The sequence below is a fragment of the Populus trichocarpa genome, chromosome 3 (assembly GCF_000002775.5).
Source record: "Populus trichocarpa isolate Nisqually-1 chromosome 3, P.trichocarpa_v4.1, whole genome shotgun sequence".
Lineage (NCBI taxonomy): Eukaryota > Viridiplantae > Streptophyta > Magnoliopsida > Malpighiales > Salicaceae > Populus > Populus trichocarpa.
The window spans coordinates 9,452,231-9,470,349 of NC_037287.2; the positions used below are offsets into that span (position 1 = coordinate 9,452,231).

General features: G+C 31.5%; 1 protein-coding gene across 1 annotated transcript; it reads left to right on the forward strand.

The window, feature by feature from the left end:
• Positions 1 to 8,292: 8,292 nt before the first annotated feature.
• LOC7475684 (linoleate 13S-lipoxygenase 3-1, chloroplastic) lies at positions 8,293 to 14,402 on the forward strand. Its single transcript, XM_052451619.1, is given in 9 exon segments — positions 8,293 to 8,856; positions 9,091 to 9,371; positions 10,570 to 10,720; positions 10,840 to 10,921; positions 10,923 to 11,257; positions 12,019 to 12,212; positions 12,430 to 12,731; positions 12,846 to 13,112; positions 13,486 to 14,402. Coding segments are annotated over 9 exon segments (2,775 nt in total). The 5' UTR covers positions 8,293 to 8,450; the 3' UTR covers positions 14,243 to 14,402.
• Positions 14,403 to 18,119: the final 3,717 nt, after the last annotated feature.

Genomic DNA, 18,119 nt, shown 5'->3' on the forward strand with positions numbered 1-18,119 from the left:
TTATTCGAATTAGAAAAAAGGGGGTAGTAGTCAGAGATATTTAATTGTGTCTCTAAGTTTCTTCACCCCTCTGTGTTAATAACTAGAATGAAAAAAAAAAGGGAATGTCAAAGCATCCGGGAAAAAAACGATTGATCTCTATCAATAGACCTGCTAAAGACCCGAACCATAGAGTACTTATTACTGGCGCTACGAATAGATATGTTTTTAGATCTCGCATAAAAAATCCTCCTTCAATGGAAGTTGTTCTAACAAATAAAGTTGATTGCGTTGCATTAGTCAAGTAAAGGAATCCTTCTGTTAAAGTTAAAATTCCAGAAAAAAGAAAGTTAAAGTAAAGTATAACCCTATAAACATAATACATAGGCATACGTACTGAAATACTATCTCAAATGATTAATGACAACCGACTCGAATCTGTATTTTATTCTATTTATATGAAAAATTAAATAATTAATAAATAATAATAATAATAAAAAAAATTGCTTTGATTTGAATCGATTCCAAGTTGACGAGAGGATCAAATATTCATTGATCAGTTCATTCACCCCAGAGTCTGCTGATTAATTGGACGAGAGTAAAGATAGAGTCCCATTCTATATGTCAATATCGACAACAAAGAAATTTATAGTAAAAGAAAAATCCGTCGACTTTATAAATCGTGAGGGTTCAAGTCCCTCTATCCCTAAAAAAGGGCCCGCTCGACTCCCTAATTGTTTATCTTATTCTCTCTTTTCGTTAACGGTTCAAAATTCGTTATCTTTCTCATTCATTTGATTTTTTCACAAATGTATCTGGGCTGCATTTTTTTTTTCTTTTCACAAGTCTTGTGATAGATAGGATAGACATCCAAAAGAACTTCTTTGAGTAAAACAAGGAATCCCTTTTGAAAATTGGAATGATTACCAATGATAAGACTTTAGAATACCTTCGTTCTGTTTTCTCTGACAGATGGTCAGAACTTCATCTGGGTTCGAATCCTACTGAGAGGTTCACTAAAGATCAGAAATTGTTGAAGAAAGAACAAGATGTTTCTTTTGTCCTTTCCAGGCGATCGGAAAATAAAGAAATAGTTAATATATTCAAGACAATTACGTATTTACAAAATACCGTCTCAATTCATCCTATTTCATCAGATCCGGGATGTGATATGGTTCTGAAGGATGAACTGGATATGGACAGTTCCAATAAGATTTTTTTCTTGAACAAAAATCCATTTTTTTATTTATTTCATCTATTCCATGATCGAAACGGGGGGGGGGGGGGGGGGGGATACACGTTACACCACGATTTTGAATCAAAAGAGAGATTTCAAGAAATGGCGGATCTATTCACTCTATCAATAACCGAGCCGGATCTGGTGTATCATAAGGGATTTGCCTTTTTTATTGATTCCTACAGATTGGATCAAAAACAATTCTTGAATGAGGTATTCAACTCCAGGGATGAATCGAAAAAGAAATCTTTATTGGTTCTACCTCCTATTTTTTATGAAGAGAATAAATATTTTTATCGAAATATCAGAAAAAAATGGGTCCGGATCTCCTACGGGAATGATTTGGAAGATCCAAAACAAAAAAGAGTGGTATTTGCTAACAACAACATAATCAAGTCTTTTGATCTTTTTTTATAGGGAATTTTTTTTTGTGACATAATTCTTATAAAAGACTCCAGTTGAGAAATTCAAATTTCAAGATAAAATAGATAAAAAGAATTGTTTGATATACTAGCCAGGGTTTTTTTAAAACATTCTAAAATTATTTTCTTAACAAAGGACCATGTTTAGATAAATAATTAGAAAAATAAAACATTAGTGTGATACTCTGTTTGGGAACAATGCAACCACATCGTTTGTGCTATTCCCAATAATAAAACTCTAGATTGCACTATTTCAAACTATGTATCTCAATAGGTTTTACTAGTATATTAGCATGTGTTATGTAGCAGATCAATATATTTTTTTTAAATGTAAAAAAATATTAAAAGTATAAAGAATATTGTAATAGTGTTATTAAATCTAATCAAATGAGTTAATTTTTAAACCTCTGCTCAACTCTTTGCTAGACTCAAGTAACATGGATCTGATAACCATGTCAGACTCAAGTAACGTGGGTCTGACAACCATGCTAGATCCAAACACAGACCCAAGCGACTTGGTTCTGGTAACCATATCAAATCCACGTTATTTGGGTCTCCAGACCCAAGAAAACATGGGTCTAGCACAACTTTTCGACTTTAAAAATAATAAAACAATGTCAAAATATCAAAATGCCTCATCCTAAGCCTTCAGAGCTTGGAACATCTACTGTGCAATTTTATAGTGGACTGTGTCTTGGTCCACAGTACACTTTCAGAGGGTTGCCAGACCTATGGTCATTAGGTCTAGCAACCATGCCAAACCCGTGTTGGCAAACATACCAGACCCATGTTACTTGGGTCGGCACCCAAGTAAGTTGGGTCTGGCATGTTTGTCAGACCCAAGTAAACATGGATCCGTCACAACTTTTCAACTTTAAAAATAATAAAACAATACCAAAATACCAAAATGCCCCTCATGATTATAGAAAATTACACAAAAAACAGTGTGAAAGAACAAAAATACCCCCACGTGCAAAGCTTATTTTTTATATCTTTTCCAAGACTAAAGATGTATTTTAACTATTTAACAGTTTGTAAAAAGTTAAAAAACCCTTGGGTAACAGGTCTTAATTTTGTTAACCTTAGGGGTGGAATATTATTTTTACTATGCGAATAATCATGAAAAGACTACTATACCCTCACTTAAACTTTTAATGACCAATGAACCCATGAAAAATACTGAAATACTCTCACAACTAGGGCTTCAATTTTTCAACCAAAATGCAAAATGATAATTTAACTTTTTGTGAAAAAATAACATTAGCCCCATTCCAAGCCTTCAGAGCTTGGAAAATCCACTATGCAAGTCTATAGTGGATTGTGTCTTGGTCCATAGTACACTTGCACAAGGTTGCCAGATCCAAGGTGTTTGGGTATGGCAAGAATAGTTGATTTGACAAACAATAAACAAAAAAGATAATTGTACACTTTAGCTGTTAGGAGAGATAAAAAAGAAAAAACTCAAACAATCGATCACCGACAACAATCTAACCATTATCTGTCTACACGCGCCACACCATGTGGAAGAGAGCACGACTGCGCATCTAATTAGAAGGTGGATGACCAGATTTGGCCACCAAGAAGCATTAAACTCGCCTCCTTAATGGCATGGACACCGCCCATTCGCTGGGGTGTGAGGAACACGTGCCAACAACTTTTTGATTAAAAATTAACAAATAAAACATGAAAAATACTAAACAACCCCCATGGTCCTCTTAACTATACAAAATACCATGTAAAAATACCAAAATACTCCCAAAAGCAAAGCTTCTTTTTTGTCTTTTCTGAGACTAAAAGTGTTATTTTATTAAACATGAAAATTGGAAAAACCTGTAATACCCTTGTCCAATAGCCCATCCTTTTTTATCTTGGAGGCAAATAAGTATTTTTACTATTACAAATATTGTGAAAAGCCAAGAAAGCCCTTGGTCAACAATTCTAAATTTTGTTGACTCTTGGGGTAAAAAGTAGTTTTACTGTATTAAAAAAGTGGAAAAGATGCATACACCACTAAACAATCTTCTAATGATCACCGAGTTAGATAAAAAGATCCAAACACTCCTAAATCGAAGGCTTAAATTTAAGTCACTAAAGGGTAAAATGATAATTTCACTGTTGCAATTCACAACAATCTGTGTCTAGAGTTACAGTGAAATTCTCACGCCATTTAACTTTCTTTTTAATTGCTGAGAACAAGTAACCTGTTGAAAAATGTATAAAAAAACATTTTATTTTATCTGATTTTATTCTTGAATTTTTTTTAATTAGTTTTTATCAAAAAATATTTTTAAAAAATTTAGTTATCAAAACAATTGATTACTACATTTTATTTCCAATTTATTTTTTATAATTACTAATTAATGTACTAAGTTAAAGAATCCTATTGAAATTTAAATCGAATAGAACATAATCCTACTAAAATTTTAATTGAATATAACTAATTATTTTCAATGATAATTATAATAACTATTAATTAATCTACTAAATTAAAGAAACCTATTGAAATTTAATTATTTATAATAAGCTATCTTATAAAAAATTATAATTACTACAACTAATCATTTTTATTGATAATTATTATAATTATTAATTAAAAGAATCTTAATGAAATGTAATTTGACTAAAACTAATTATTTTCATTGACAATTGTCAGCCTAATATGTTAAAGAATCCTATTGAAGTTTAAATTAAATATAATTTTCATTAATAATTATTAAAAATAAAAAAATTTAATAAATCAATTATTTTGATTTATAGAAAATAAATTTTATTTTAAATTTCAAATTAAATTAAAAAAAAAAAATCAACAGTGAACAACATGCATGACCTATTAATTTGTACAGTTAGAAACAACATAATCTATGTGAATGTGATTATTCCTTACACCATAGCCTATATTTTTTTTTCCATTGTTATAAAAAAAAACTTCTTGCTGGGGATATTTTTATTAGTAAGCTAGAGGTAAAAGTTGACAGGCTTGTTTCTATTTTTATCATGAGAAATTTTAAAATGTGATAAAAATTATTTTTTAAAATATTTTTTGCTTGAAAATATATTAAAATATTATTTTATTTATTTTTTAAAAATTATTTTTTATATCAACACATTAAAATAATATAAAAATATTAATCTTAAATAAAAAAACAAATTTTAAAAAAAAAAAATTTCAACGCGTTCCAAACAGCTCAATTTTCATGGACGGTGCTGAGTTTGGTACGTTTAGCTGTTGACTTTTCTTGCCAACACTCACACCCGCCTCACTTATAATATGAAGCCCCATGTGGTCCTATCCCTACCTAGAGTCAATAACAAATAACACGCCACTCAATTATTCTTTCATATATAACACACACAGACACTTGATGCCGCAGGCCTGTGCTTTATTGTGAGTTTGTAAAAAAAATAAAAAAAATTATATGGAGAAAAACTGTTGCAATTCACAATATTTTCAAAAAAAAACTACAAAACTAAATTCTTAATCAGCTTAATGTTAAAAAAATAAAATTAACAAAGAAAATTTTGGAAAAATCATAATAAAAAAAACGAGAGGAAAAGAACCATGCAGGGAAACACTGTAGTAATCTATAGTGCTAAATTCACAACCAGTTCAATATGAAAAAAATAAAATCGACAAATACAATTCTGAAAACAAAACAAAAAAAAATCATAAAAAAAACCATGTGGGTAAATACTGTAACAATCTAAAGTGTTTTAAAGGAAAAAAAACTAAAAAGCTAAATTCTCAACCAACTCCATATTAAAAAAATAAAATCAACAAAAACAATTCTGAAAAAGAAACATAAAAAAATTAAAAAAAAGACAATTTTGGAGAAAAAAAAGCCAAAAAAATGAAAAATATGGAAAAAAACATGTGGGGAAAGTTAAAGCTAAATTCTCAACCAGCTCAATATTAAAAAAAAATTCAATAAAGATAATTTTGAAAAAAAAACATGTGAGGAAACATTGTAGCAAAACAAAAACCATGTGGGGAAATATTGTAACAATCCACGGTGTTTTTAAGAAAAGAACTATTATGCAAAATTATCAACCAGCTCAATATGAAAAAAATAAAACCGACAAAGATCATTTTGAAAAAAAAAAGAAAAAAATTCATAATAAAAAAAAAACCATGTAGAAAAACATTGTAGTAATCCATAATGTTTTAAAGAAAAAAACTACAGAACTAAATTTTCAACTAGTTCAATATTTAAAAAAATTGGTAAAGATGATTTAAAAAAAAACCCAAAAACAAAAAAAAATTAAAAAAAAGAAGACAATCTTGGAAAAAAAAAACATGTAAAACCAAAAAAAAACAAAAAACAAATGTGGGAAAAGACAAAAAAAAAAAAAACATATAGAAAAACTACAGTAATTTCCCATATATTTTAGAGTATTAGTTATATATATATATATATATATATATATATATATAGACACACACACTATCTCTTAAAATTATGCTTGCACATACATGTCGATTAAAATAGGTTAATTTGCATAGTATTTCAAATAAATTAGATTATAATATCGACACCAATATGACATGTAAGCAATACTATGATAGATAATATTACATATCTTTAATTTTAATAATACATGTTATATCAATGTAATATGAGGACGTATAATATATTTATAAAAATGCATTAATATTATCATAAAATAACATATAAGATAGAGGTATTATTTTTAGAAAAATAAAAAATAATAAAATCTATATCAATTTGGCTTGTATTATTTTTAGAAAAATAAAAAATAATAAATTTGAACAGTCTTATTATTCCAAAAGATCTATATCAATTTGGCTTGTATTTGGTTAGATTGCACCATATATGTTTTATCATAAAATATTCTATGTAGAGGTAAACAGGGATATTGTTTGCTATTTCAGTGCAGACAGGGATATTTACATGTGACTCCAGCAAACACCTTTCCAAAGATTATCTTTTTTTATATTTATATTTTATTAGAAGATAAAAAATTTAAATATTTATAAATTATCAATCGGTTTTTGGATATCTATTATGTACTATTATATAATAAAAAATAAAATAATTAATGTATCTCTTTCTGTATGTGTGTTTCATGTCAATATTAAGATGTGTACATATCATATTATATTTAAAAATATAAATATTCTATAAATATATCTATATAATATAAATATAATTTCAAGTTATGTTCAGGTGGGTTTGACAATATTCATACCCTATTCAATATCCATCGAGTAAGGTAATTATCTAAAAAATACTCACTCATTAAGATCAGGTTGGGTCAGTATCTATCAAATTCAGATTAAATTGTCATCTCTACTTCCCAGATGATCCGAAACCTAAATCAAGCTAGGTTTCAATAAAAATAGGAGGATAATTGATGTGATGCGACATGGTTAAAAATCCAAGTTAACTAACAACTTGATCAACCCAAGAAAAACTCATCCAAAACCCGTTGATATATATATATAAAATAAAACAAATTAGGTTGACATGAGTTAACCCTCTTGAACCATGATCTAGGACTTGCTCCGGGTCAATATTTGGATCAGGTTTAAAACTATAGTAAAAACTTGTTTTTAACCCACCATCCATTTTGGTTTTCAAATACAAATAAACTAGTTTGATTCACTTTGCTATGCTGCAGGGTGAAACTTTTTTTTTTCAACATAAAAAAAGATAAAAATACTGTTAATGTTTTTAATCATAAATTTTTTTAATTGTGAATTAAAAAATTTATACACTTGTGTTCAATAAAATAAATCAAGAATTATATGTGCTACGTACTAAATAATAAAAAATATATTGATTCTAACCAAAGTTTGAATTGGGAAGTTGAGATAAAGATGTTATTTCTCAGAAAAAAAGATGTTGAATATTTGTTTCAGTTTGAATCAGGTCCTTAAATTTTTAATTAATTTGAATCAATAAAATTAAATTTTACTTTATCAAATCAAGCATTAAACATATTCTTAACATTGTAAAAGCCTCGTATAAAGTCAACTAAAATAAAACATTAAACTCAATTTCAAGTCAAAAATTAATGTAAAAAAATTAAATTGAGAATAAAAAAGTCAAATGACAAAAAAAAAGAAAAAGAGAAGAAAAGAAAACTTTGTGAGCAACTATTTAAACCCATAATTGATTTTGTCTTTTTTCTATGTTGTATTTTCATTGTTTTTTTAATATTTATTAAATCTTACATTGCCTCACATGTTCATATTCTAAATGTCGTTTTATGATTTATGATTATCAATTTTACAAAACCAAAATAAAAAGTAAAAGGATCCAATAAAAAAAGAAGGATGTAAATAAAAAAAATTGAAGGACCCAATAAAAAAATGATGCAAATGAAAATAAAAGATTTGGGGTGATAAAAAAAATTTGAAAGACCAAATAAAAAAAGAGGGGATGCAAATGCAAAAAAAAAAAAAAAATAGAGGTGGTTCACCAAGTTTTTTAATTGTCTTAATAATAAAAAGTACTTTTACAAAAAGAGAGGAAAAAAGAGAAGCAATAACAAGTGATCCAAGACAGGAAAATTAAATAATTTAAAAAACGTGTGGACGGTGAAATATTCTTTATTGCTCACATCATTTTCATATGGCTTTCGAACACATGCACGCTTGTGTTGTATAAATGAGGTAACACAGACACACAGGTTTCATACAAGAGTAAAAGAAAACAGAGTGCCATAGCTATCCAACTCATCTCTTGCTCTCATCATCATAACGCCTCTTTCTTGGTCCTGAACACCCATTTCGCTCATCTCTGCAAAAGCACACAGTCTCTGAAAAGAAACAGAGAGATATACACAAGATGGCACTAACTAAAGAAATCATGGGTGGTCGTTTAATTGATGGACCATCATTTGTAACAACATCAAGAATGTTCATGAACCAAAGGCTAGGAATGGTTAAAAAGAACCAGTTCTTGGTGCGTCCGGTTCTGGTGCCTCTGCAACAGATTAGAAGACAGGAGCAAGTAAGGAGAGTTGTGAAGGGTCCTCCTGTGGCAGTCATCAGTGAAGATATAATCAAGGCTAATAACAACACCAGTTTGCCTGTAAAGGCAGTGAAATTCAAGGTGAGAGCTTTGGTGACTGTGAGAAACAAACACAAGGAGGACTTGAAGGAGACTATCGTGAAGCAGTTGGATGCTTTAACTGACAATATAATTGGGAGAAATGTAGTTTTGGAGCTTATTAGCACTGAAGTTGATCCAAGTAAGTAAAGTAGTATTTCTCCACTCTAAATAAAAGGGTGATCATCATTAGCACTTGTTTTGGATTCTCTAATAATGACTCATTATACTTATTTTCAGTTCTCTTTGTTTGATATGAAGAATCAAACTCTCATGATCATATGGGTTGATTTGCATGTTTGACATAATTAAGCTCCCTTCTTTCATTAGATCATAGAAACTTAGAATTCAATAACGATCTTAATTGGCTCTGTAGAAAGCAAGGAACCAAAGAGAAGCAAGAAAGCTGCGTTAAGAGACTGGTCGAAGAAATCAAATATTAAAGCTGAGAGGGTCCATTACACTGCTGAACTTACAGTAGACTCGGATTTTGGTGTGCCTGGGGCAATCACAGTGAGCAACAAGCATCAACAGGAGTTTTTCTTGGAGACTATCACCATTGACGGTTTTGCTTGTGGTCCAGTTCATTTCCCTTGCAACTCATGGGTACAATCCAAAAAAGATCATCCTGCGGAGAGAATATTTTTCTCTAATAAGGTACGTAATTATGTTTTTAGTTTCTGAATTATCACTTTTTCTGGAAATGCATGATACGGTCGGATATGTTTTTTTTGTGATGTTATTGTCCAGTAATATACAATTTATAAAGGTCAAACCATGTGTTACATGTGGTTAGGTCTTGACTTCTTTATAAATGATAATCAAGTGCAACAATTCAGAGCCTACTGACATTGAATTTTCAGCCACTTAATATTTCTTTTTTACTTCTTGCTTTATTTTTTCATATATATATATATATATATATATATATATATATATATATATATATATATTTGCTTGCATGATATTAGGTTTTTTCTATTCATTTTCTTGTCTGGTAAGAGAACAAGAGATGGCATGATATTCTCTCTTTTTTTTTTACAAATGATTGTAACTTGTGTTTGTGATTACAGTAGGAGTCACGATTCAAAGTATTTTTTATTTAAAAATATATTAAAATAAATTTTTTTTTTAAAAAGTTATTTTTAATATAACATCTTAAAATCATATAAATATATATATATATATATATATATATATATATATTTTGCAAACAAATTTATTTTGTAAAATTTAAAGTGACGCGGTCCCGAACACACCGCAATTCTTCCACATAGGAAATCGAGTTTCACTGAGTTAAAAATTGAATTTCCTCACATGTCGCTCTCAAAATATTTAGTGGAATGCCCACTGTGAAGACATTGGAAAAGGACACTGGCAACAGTAAGACTTTATTTAGATTCCCCTATAATTGGACGGGGGTCACTCTCTGTAAGGGACCATGGACATATAAGCCTGAAGCATCTAGATTATGGATGGGTGAGGTGTCTCTGTGCTTCTTTCCTTTTTACCAGTAGAAAACGAGAACACAGAGGAGCGAGGAAGTCTTTTACAAGTACAGATAGATCCAAACTATTTGGAACGCACACTTCCCTTTGATTGATGAGCTTGCTAGCAACATGATGATGATCAGCTGGTTCAGTCTGTTTGTATCACGGCATGGGTGCTGTGGTATTGACGGAGATGAGCTTTTTGTAACTGTTTAAGGGAACAACTGTCATCTAATCACACCCTTGATACTGCAGTCCATGGATCCCATTTTGAGAATAAAGAAAATTGCTGTTTGTAAATTTTATTAGCATGGTCTCATGTACTTAAATTCAGTTTTTTACATATATGATTTTAATCTGAGCAGCCATATTTACCAAGCGAGACACCAGCTGGGCTTAAAGCATTGAGAGATAAGGAGCTAAGCAATCTTAGGGGCGATGGCAAAGGAGTTAGAAAAATGTCAGACAGGATTTACGACTTCGATGTGTACAATGATTTGGGAAATCCAGACAAGGGTAAGTCAGGTTTTGCTTCCTTGATTTGATGATTCAAGCATATGATCCATTTCTTTTAGTTGCACACCACTTGCTTATTTAACTGTGCCACTGCTTGGAAAGTTCTAGATGCTAGCTAGGACTTAACTTACCATGGATGCTTCCTTTTTACATTCGCAACACATACTCACAAGAATCCTGCTTGATTCCTCGCGTACGTACCAGATATTAACGCGGAGAGCCGAGTGGAGAAGCCAACGCCACTGTACGTGCCTAGAGATGAACAATTTGAGGAGTCTAAGCAAATTACATTCTCAAATGGGAGGCTTAGAGCCGTGCTTCATACTCTAATACCAGCGATTAAGGCCAGCATTTCTGCAGATAATCAAGACTTTAGTAGCTTCTCAGACATTGGTGTTCTGTACAAAGAAGGGCTTCTTCTTAAAGTTGGATTGCAAGATGAAATCTGGAAGAATCTACCATTGCTCAAAGCGGTCAACAAGATACAAGAGTCTGGTGAGGGACAGCTCAAATATGACACGCCAAAGATTCTTTCCAGTGAGTGCATTCCCTGCTAGATTTCCTATATTTTCTTTTTTTGTATCAATCAATTTTTTTCTTTTTGTTATACATTTTATATTCGTTAAAGATCGCAAGAACCATGGAACTTTTGGACCGCAGGGGACAAACGTTGCGTATACTTTAATACGCAAACAAGAAATAGACAGAGATTTTTGGTTGTATGATTCACTAGTTAAACTCGCATGGCAAGGGCACTAACTTGACCGTCCGAAGGACACTTTCCTATAGAGATTTTCTAGGTTTATTGTCGATGTCTCGTTTTTTGTTGGACCACAGAGATAAAACTGATTTATATATGCCCGTGAATTTGAACCAACATGAAAATAACGTCGTGAATCCAGAAAACCACTAGAAGAAGAAAAATTGTGTTAGCCACTAGGCATTAGCTATCGTGCATTTAGTGGGATCCAAGTCATGCACACTAAAGTTTTTCAAGAATAAAAGTAGATTGCCTGGCTTACATTGCTCTTGCAAGGAAGAATGATCTTGTCTAGCATTTGATTACCAGAGAGAGAGAAAAAACCCACCCATGCTTTTTCTTTGCTGGTTGCCTAGTTGGGAGCCAATCCTGGTCAAATTAAAAACGTGTTTGTGAGTTTCCAATACCTTTTGGTGGCACGCAGTTGTTTATGTGCAAAGTGGATTAATTTCTTGTAAACAAGTACACAATCCAAAACATGATGAATTAATTAATCAAGATTAATCTACAAGCAAGCATGTGATTCGCAATATTGCAGGGGACAAGTTAGCCTGGTTGAGAGACGACGAATTTGCCCGTGAAACTGTGTCAGGAATAAACCCAGTCAGCATTGAGAGACTTAGGGTTTTTCCACCAAGAAGCAGTCTTGATCCTGAAATTTACGGTCCACTAGAATCTGCTCTCAAAGAAGAACACATTCTGGGCCATCTTAATGGCTTGTCCGTTTCACAGGTAATAATCCCAAATCTCCTGCTTTCCTTTTGTAGTCACTAGCAGTGTCATATTAAAAAAGAAAAAGACTTGCATTATCATGCGTGTTCTTCTCGTTTCCTTCTTCTTCCTGAGATTACCGACATTTCATGGGCCACCTTATTATCAGATCTTATGTTTAATTCGCTTGTTTTTCCTAATCATGCCTGCCCTAAATATTGTTATTTGAATCTTGCAGGCCCTGGAGGAAAATAAATTGTTTATGATTGATTACCATGATATTTATCTTCCATTTTTGGACCGGATTAATGCGCTTGATGGTAGAAAAGCATATGCAACTCGTACCATATTTTTCTTGACGCCTCTTGGGACACTCAAGCCCGTTGCTATAGAGCTTAGCCTCCCACCAGCAGGGCCGAATTCCCGATCAAAGCGAGTGGTTACACCTCCAGTGGATGCAACTGGCAGTTGGATTTGGCAACTGGCCAAGGCTCATGTTTGCTCCAACGATGCCAGTGTTCACCAGCTTGTCCATCACTGGTAAGAACAAAAAATGAATAACTGAAGTCATCAGAAGGTGATCATTTAAGTTTTTTGAACGAAGATATAAAGTTCTCCATGGTGGCATTGATTGAAACATCAAGATGATTACAGGTTACGCACACATGCTTCGCTGGAGCCATTTATACTGGCAGCACACAGGCAATTGAGTGCAATGCACCCTATATTCAAACTCTTGGATCCACACATGAGATATACACTAGAGATCAATGCCTTAGCCCGCCAAAACTTAATCAACGGTGATGGTGTTATAGAGTCTTGCTTCACTCCTGGCCAATATTCTATGGAGATTAGTGCTGCTGCCTACAAAAACTTTTGGCGTTTTGACAAGGAAAGCCTCCATGCCGATCTCATTCGAAGGTGCGTTTACCACGCACAATTATTCATGGGCATCTATATATCGCTTCTAAATCTCTTTCCCTAAGGCATGAAAAGATAGGATCCAGTAGGTTTAGAGATTAAACATTAAATGATGAAATTATTACATAAACCTGGCCCATATGAACCAAACTAATCACACGCAGACTTGGCGCAATAACTCTAAATAATTCCAGGTTCATTGCACCAACCATCAATCGGTCATATATAGTAACCTGATCCGCTTACTGTTTTTCAGGATAGAAATTGCAAAGGGTCTCTTGCTCTTTCTTCTGATGAAATTTATGTTCGGTTTATTTGGTATATGGAAATCCTGTATCTAGTATATATTCATTGATCATTGTTACCGTTGCAGGGGAATGGCAGTGCCTGATCCGACACAACCACATGGTCTAAAGCTTCTACTTGAGGACTACCCATATGCCCAAGATGGACTACTGATCTGGTCTGCCATAGAGAACTGGGTCCGCACCTATGTCGAGCATTACTACCCAGATTCAAGCATAGTCTGTAATGACAAAGAGCTCCAAGCGTGGTACTCTGAGTCCGTCAATGTTGGCCATTTCGATCTTCGTGACGCTGATTGGTGGCCCAAGCTGGCCACGAGTGATGATCTTATCTGGATCCTCACCGTCCTCATTTGGCTCGCATCCGCACAACATGCCGCACTGAATTTTGGGCAGTATCCCTATGGTGGTTATGTGCCTAATAGACCAACCCTTATGAGAAGATTAATCCCGGAAGAAAATGACCCTGAGTACGCAAATTTCCTAGCTGATCCACAAAAATACTTCCTATTAGCATTGCCAAATGTGCTGCAAGGCACAAAATTAATGGCTGTGATAGACACATTATCAACGCATTCACCAGACGAGGAGTACATAGGGGAACGGCAGCAGCCATCAATATGGACAGGCGACGCTGAAATGATTGAAGCGTTTTATGATTTTTCGGCGGAGATTCAGCAGATAGAGCAGGAGATCAACAGAAGGAATGCTGATCCTAGCCTTAAGCATCGGTGTGGCGCAGGGGTGCTCCCATATGAATTGCTAGCCCCTAGTTCAGGACCTGGGGTAACATGTAGAGGTGTCCCAAATAGTGTTACAATATAAGCTAAATCAAAACTTGGACTCAAGTGGTGGCAAGTAATTAATGGCCCCAGCAGACTATTAATTAGGTATTTGGGGGCCACTTGCATTTGGAAATCATTGTTTGAGTTAGGTTGCACCTACCATTTTTATATTTTTATTATATGGGTGAATGATTTTTATATATATTAACAAATTGATAAAATATAATAGTTTAGAAAATATTTTAAAACAATATAATTTGGCAAGCGACTTCCTAACCATAAACATCATATGTGACTCGCGAAACGTGTAACTCCTTTTAAAAAAAAATATATTAACAAATTGATAAAATATAACAATTCAGAAAATATTTTAAAAATAACATAGTTTGACGAGTCGCAAGTTTATATGCGACTTGCTAGCCACAAACATCATATGTGACTCGCGAGACATGTGACTCCTTAAAAAAAATAATCAAGGTAGTTTTTTTTTCCAGATTTTCAACTTCCTGCCACAAAAATAAATAAATAAATAAACAATACAACACAACATAAGCATCACAATTCAAAAACACAAGCCTCAATTCATCTCTCCAACACAATTAAAAAAAATCAACACATATCACAATTCATCAAATATAACAATTCACAATTAATAATTAAACACAATAAGAATTAACATAACATTTTATTAAATTTAAACTAAACTCATAATTTTTAAAACATTAAAGTATACAATCTAATTACATCTTAAAATCACTCCAGCTCGCAGACGAGTCACAACTCCAACTCGTCTAACTCGAGGATGGGTCTGTAGCATCCATGTAGAGGTCAACATCAAAATTATATGAGCTCGTGGACGAGCCTGGATCACTCGTCCCTCACTGAATGTTCTCGTTCACAATAAGCAATCTCATCTTTCCGCTAAGGCCATCCTGCTTCGAGATGCTCAATCTCCCTAACTTCTTTAAGTTCAGCATAACACAAATTAAGTGAATTTTTGTTCAGGACATGTGTCATCTCATCAATGCCTTCACGGATAGCGAACGCTGCTCTCTGAGCCTCATTTAATAAGAAACGAGTCCAATTAATAAAAATAATAATAATTGGTATTCATCATCTATAATAAAAATAACGATAATTTAAATATTAATATGTATAAAAAATATTGCATACCAATCAATTCTTACTTGAATATCAAGGCTCGCAATGCATTAGATTACATGGACGCAAGAAACATGACTATATAGATGCAATAAATCAACACATTATAGGCAAATATCATCTCATATATGTATCTAGATCATTTTTTGGTTGCTACTCTATAAATAACCAATCTTTTCTAGCATCCCAAAGATTTAGATAAGCTGCATGAATCACCAACCAATTTTCTTCCTGTTTACTCAAACGACTAATATTATGCAACTACTAATACCAACATAATCTGAGATGTGCTGAGATAGATCAAACTTCTGCATTACCCATTCAAGGCAATACATCTCAACTATATCAAAACAATGCAACAAGACTTGTGTTAACAAAAAACTATCCCATCACAACATTCAGATAAACTTAATAATATAAAATCATCTATGTATGGTGTCCATATAACCTATTAAGACATGAAAGACATATTATAAAACAAGTTAAAACTAAAAAAATTGACGCCCAAATAAACAAAATAAAATACATTATTAAAAACCATACCCAGTAAAGCTACTTTGTGTCCAACTCATTTTGGTAAAACTCATGGGTGTGAGTGAGATTCAAAGTAAAATGTCTAATCTCACACCATCTAACATGACTAGTCAAAGAATTAAAATTTTTTTTTTTGCATTTAATTTATATAAATAACATGTTATTCAAAATTTATTAAATTTTATTATTACCTAGATCCTATAAGTAGTTGCCTCTAGGTGCAAAGGTCAAACATATTATTACCCTAACCCTCTGGATGTTCGATATGAAGATGCTTCCATGAGTATAGCTATGTTTGTGAAAAATACCAAATTGGCTCTTGATTTCAATTTTAATATTTTTTTGCTTTTAAGTAGTTGTTTTACTGGGTTTTTAAAATATATCACAATTTATTTTTATTTAATCAATTCGGTAATAACTAATATATTTTATGAAGAAAAACTTAACGCCATAAATAGATGGTTTTAAGATTTTTGATATGAAAAGCAAAATCATTATTGTTAGATACGAGACAAATCTAAGCATAAATCTTGGGAGAGTGATCATAAAAAACAACGGAATTAAATCTCAGCATCCTACTAAACACCAAAAATCACCCTCACAGTTGACGGAAAGAGCGAAATGCAAGGATTTTTTAGTAAAATTACCTTAATTATTTTTAAATTTCAGTAGAATAAAACATTTTTAATTTTTTATGAGATAACATATTTTTTTCATGTCATGTTGTTGTTGAGAACTACAATATTTAAATGATATCGCTTTTTATAACCGTAATATTTAAATTGATATTATAGTTAAAAATCCTTATGGTTTATATATATATATATATATATATATATATATATATATATATATATATATATATATATATATATATATATCATGCCATGACTTCAATTTAAATATCATGAGAATATTTAAATATTATGTTTCTTAATAATAACATGCGAAAATATATTATTTAACTACCATTAAGTAATACTCTAAAAGTCATGAGAAAACTATTGTAGCTTTCTCACGCTTATCACTTTCCCATCTTTAATATATTATATTATTATATAATAATAATAATAATAATAATTATTATTATATTATATTATATACTAAAAATTAAATGAAACGCTAAATTATTTTTTAATTATTTTTTGTTTTTTTAATGAAATTTTTTGTTCGATCCCGGGTTTAATGGGTTAGTCTGGTTAGACGAGTTAACCCAGATTTTTTTTCTTTTAATTAATTTTTTTCATTTATTTTAATTTGTTAATGTTAAATTTTTTTATATTTAATTATTAGACTTTCATGACACGTATCCCGGACTTGACGGGTTAACTTGGTTTGGCGGGTTAACCCAGTTAATTTTGGGTAAACTCGTCAATTGTTTTTTTCTATTTAGTTATCAAACTTTCATGACGCGAATCTTAGGTTTGACGGGTTAACCTGGTTTGAAGGGTTAACCCAGTTAACTCAGATTTTTTTCTTTTTCTTTATTAGTTTTTTTCTTCCTATTGGTTTTTTCCTTTGTTTTTTTTTAATTAATTTTTTTAATTATCATATTTTTATGACACAACCTTATAGACAGACCCACATCCAATGCTCTAGAGTCCGGTGTTGCAGCCAGACTCACTTAAACTTAAGTCATGTAAGTTTAATGTTGTTATTAGTATTATAAATATTATTCTTGGGTCAAGCGTTGCAGCTAGACCCAAGAATTTTGGGTATATCTTTGTAGAAAGACCTAATTCTCTTAGATCTTAGCATTTTTTTGATCTTTTTTATGCAAGAAAAAAAAATTAACCCGTGGCGTATGCCTTTGTTTTTTCCTTTTTAAGCCTTTTACTTTGAATAGCACAGTGCAATCCAAAGTGAAAAATCTTATGCCATCAATTTATTTTTTTTGTCTATAGTTTCTTAATATTAAATTTTTTCTGTTTAATTATCAGGCTTTCATGACACGGATCTCAGGTTTGATGGTTTAACCTAGTTGATTCAGATTTTTTTTTTTCTTCATTAGTTTTTTCCTTCATGTAGGTATTTTTCTCTTTGCTTTTTCTTTTTTAATTAATCTTTTTTTTTAAAAAAATTTAGTTTATTAATATTAAATATTTTTTCTATTTAGTTATCACACTTTCATGACATGAATCCCAGGTTTGACGAGTTAACCCAATTGATTCAGATTTTTTTTCTTTTTTCTCATTAGTTTTTTTTCTTTTTGTTATTTTTTT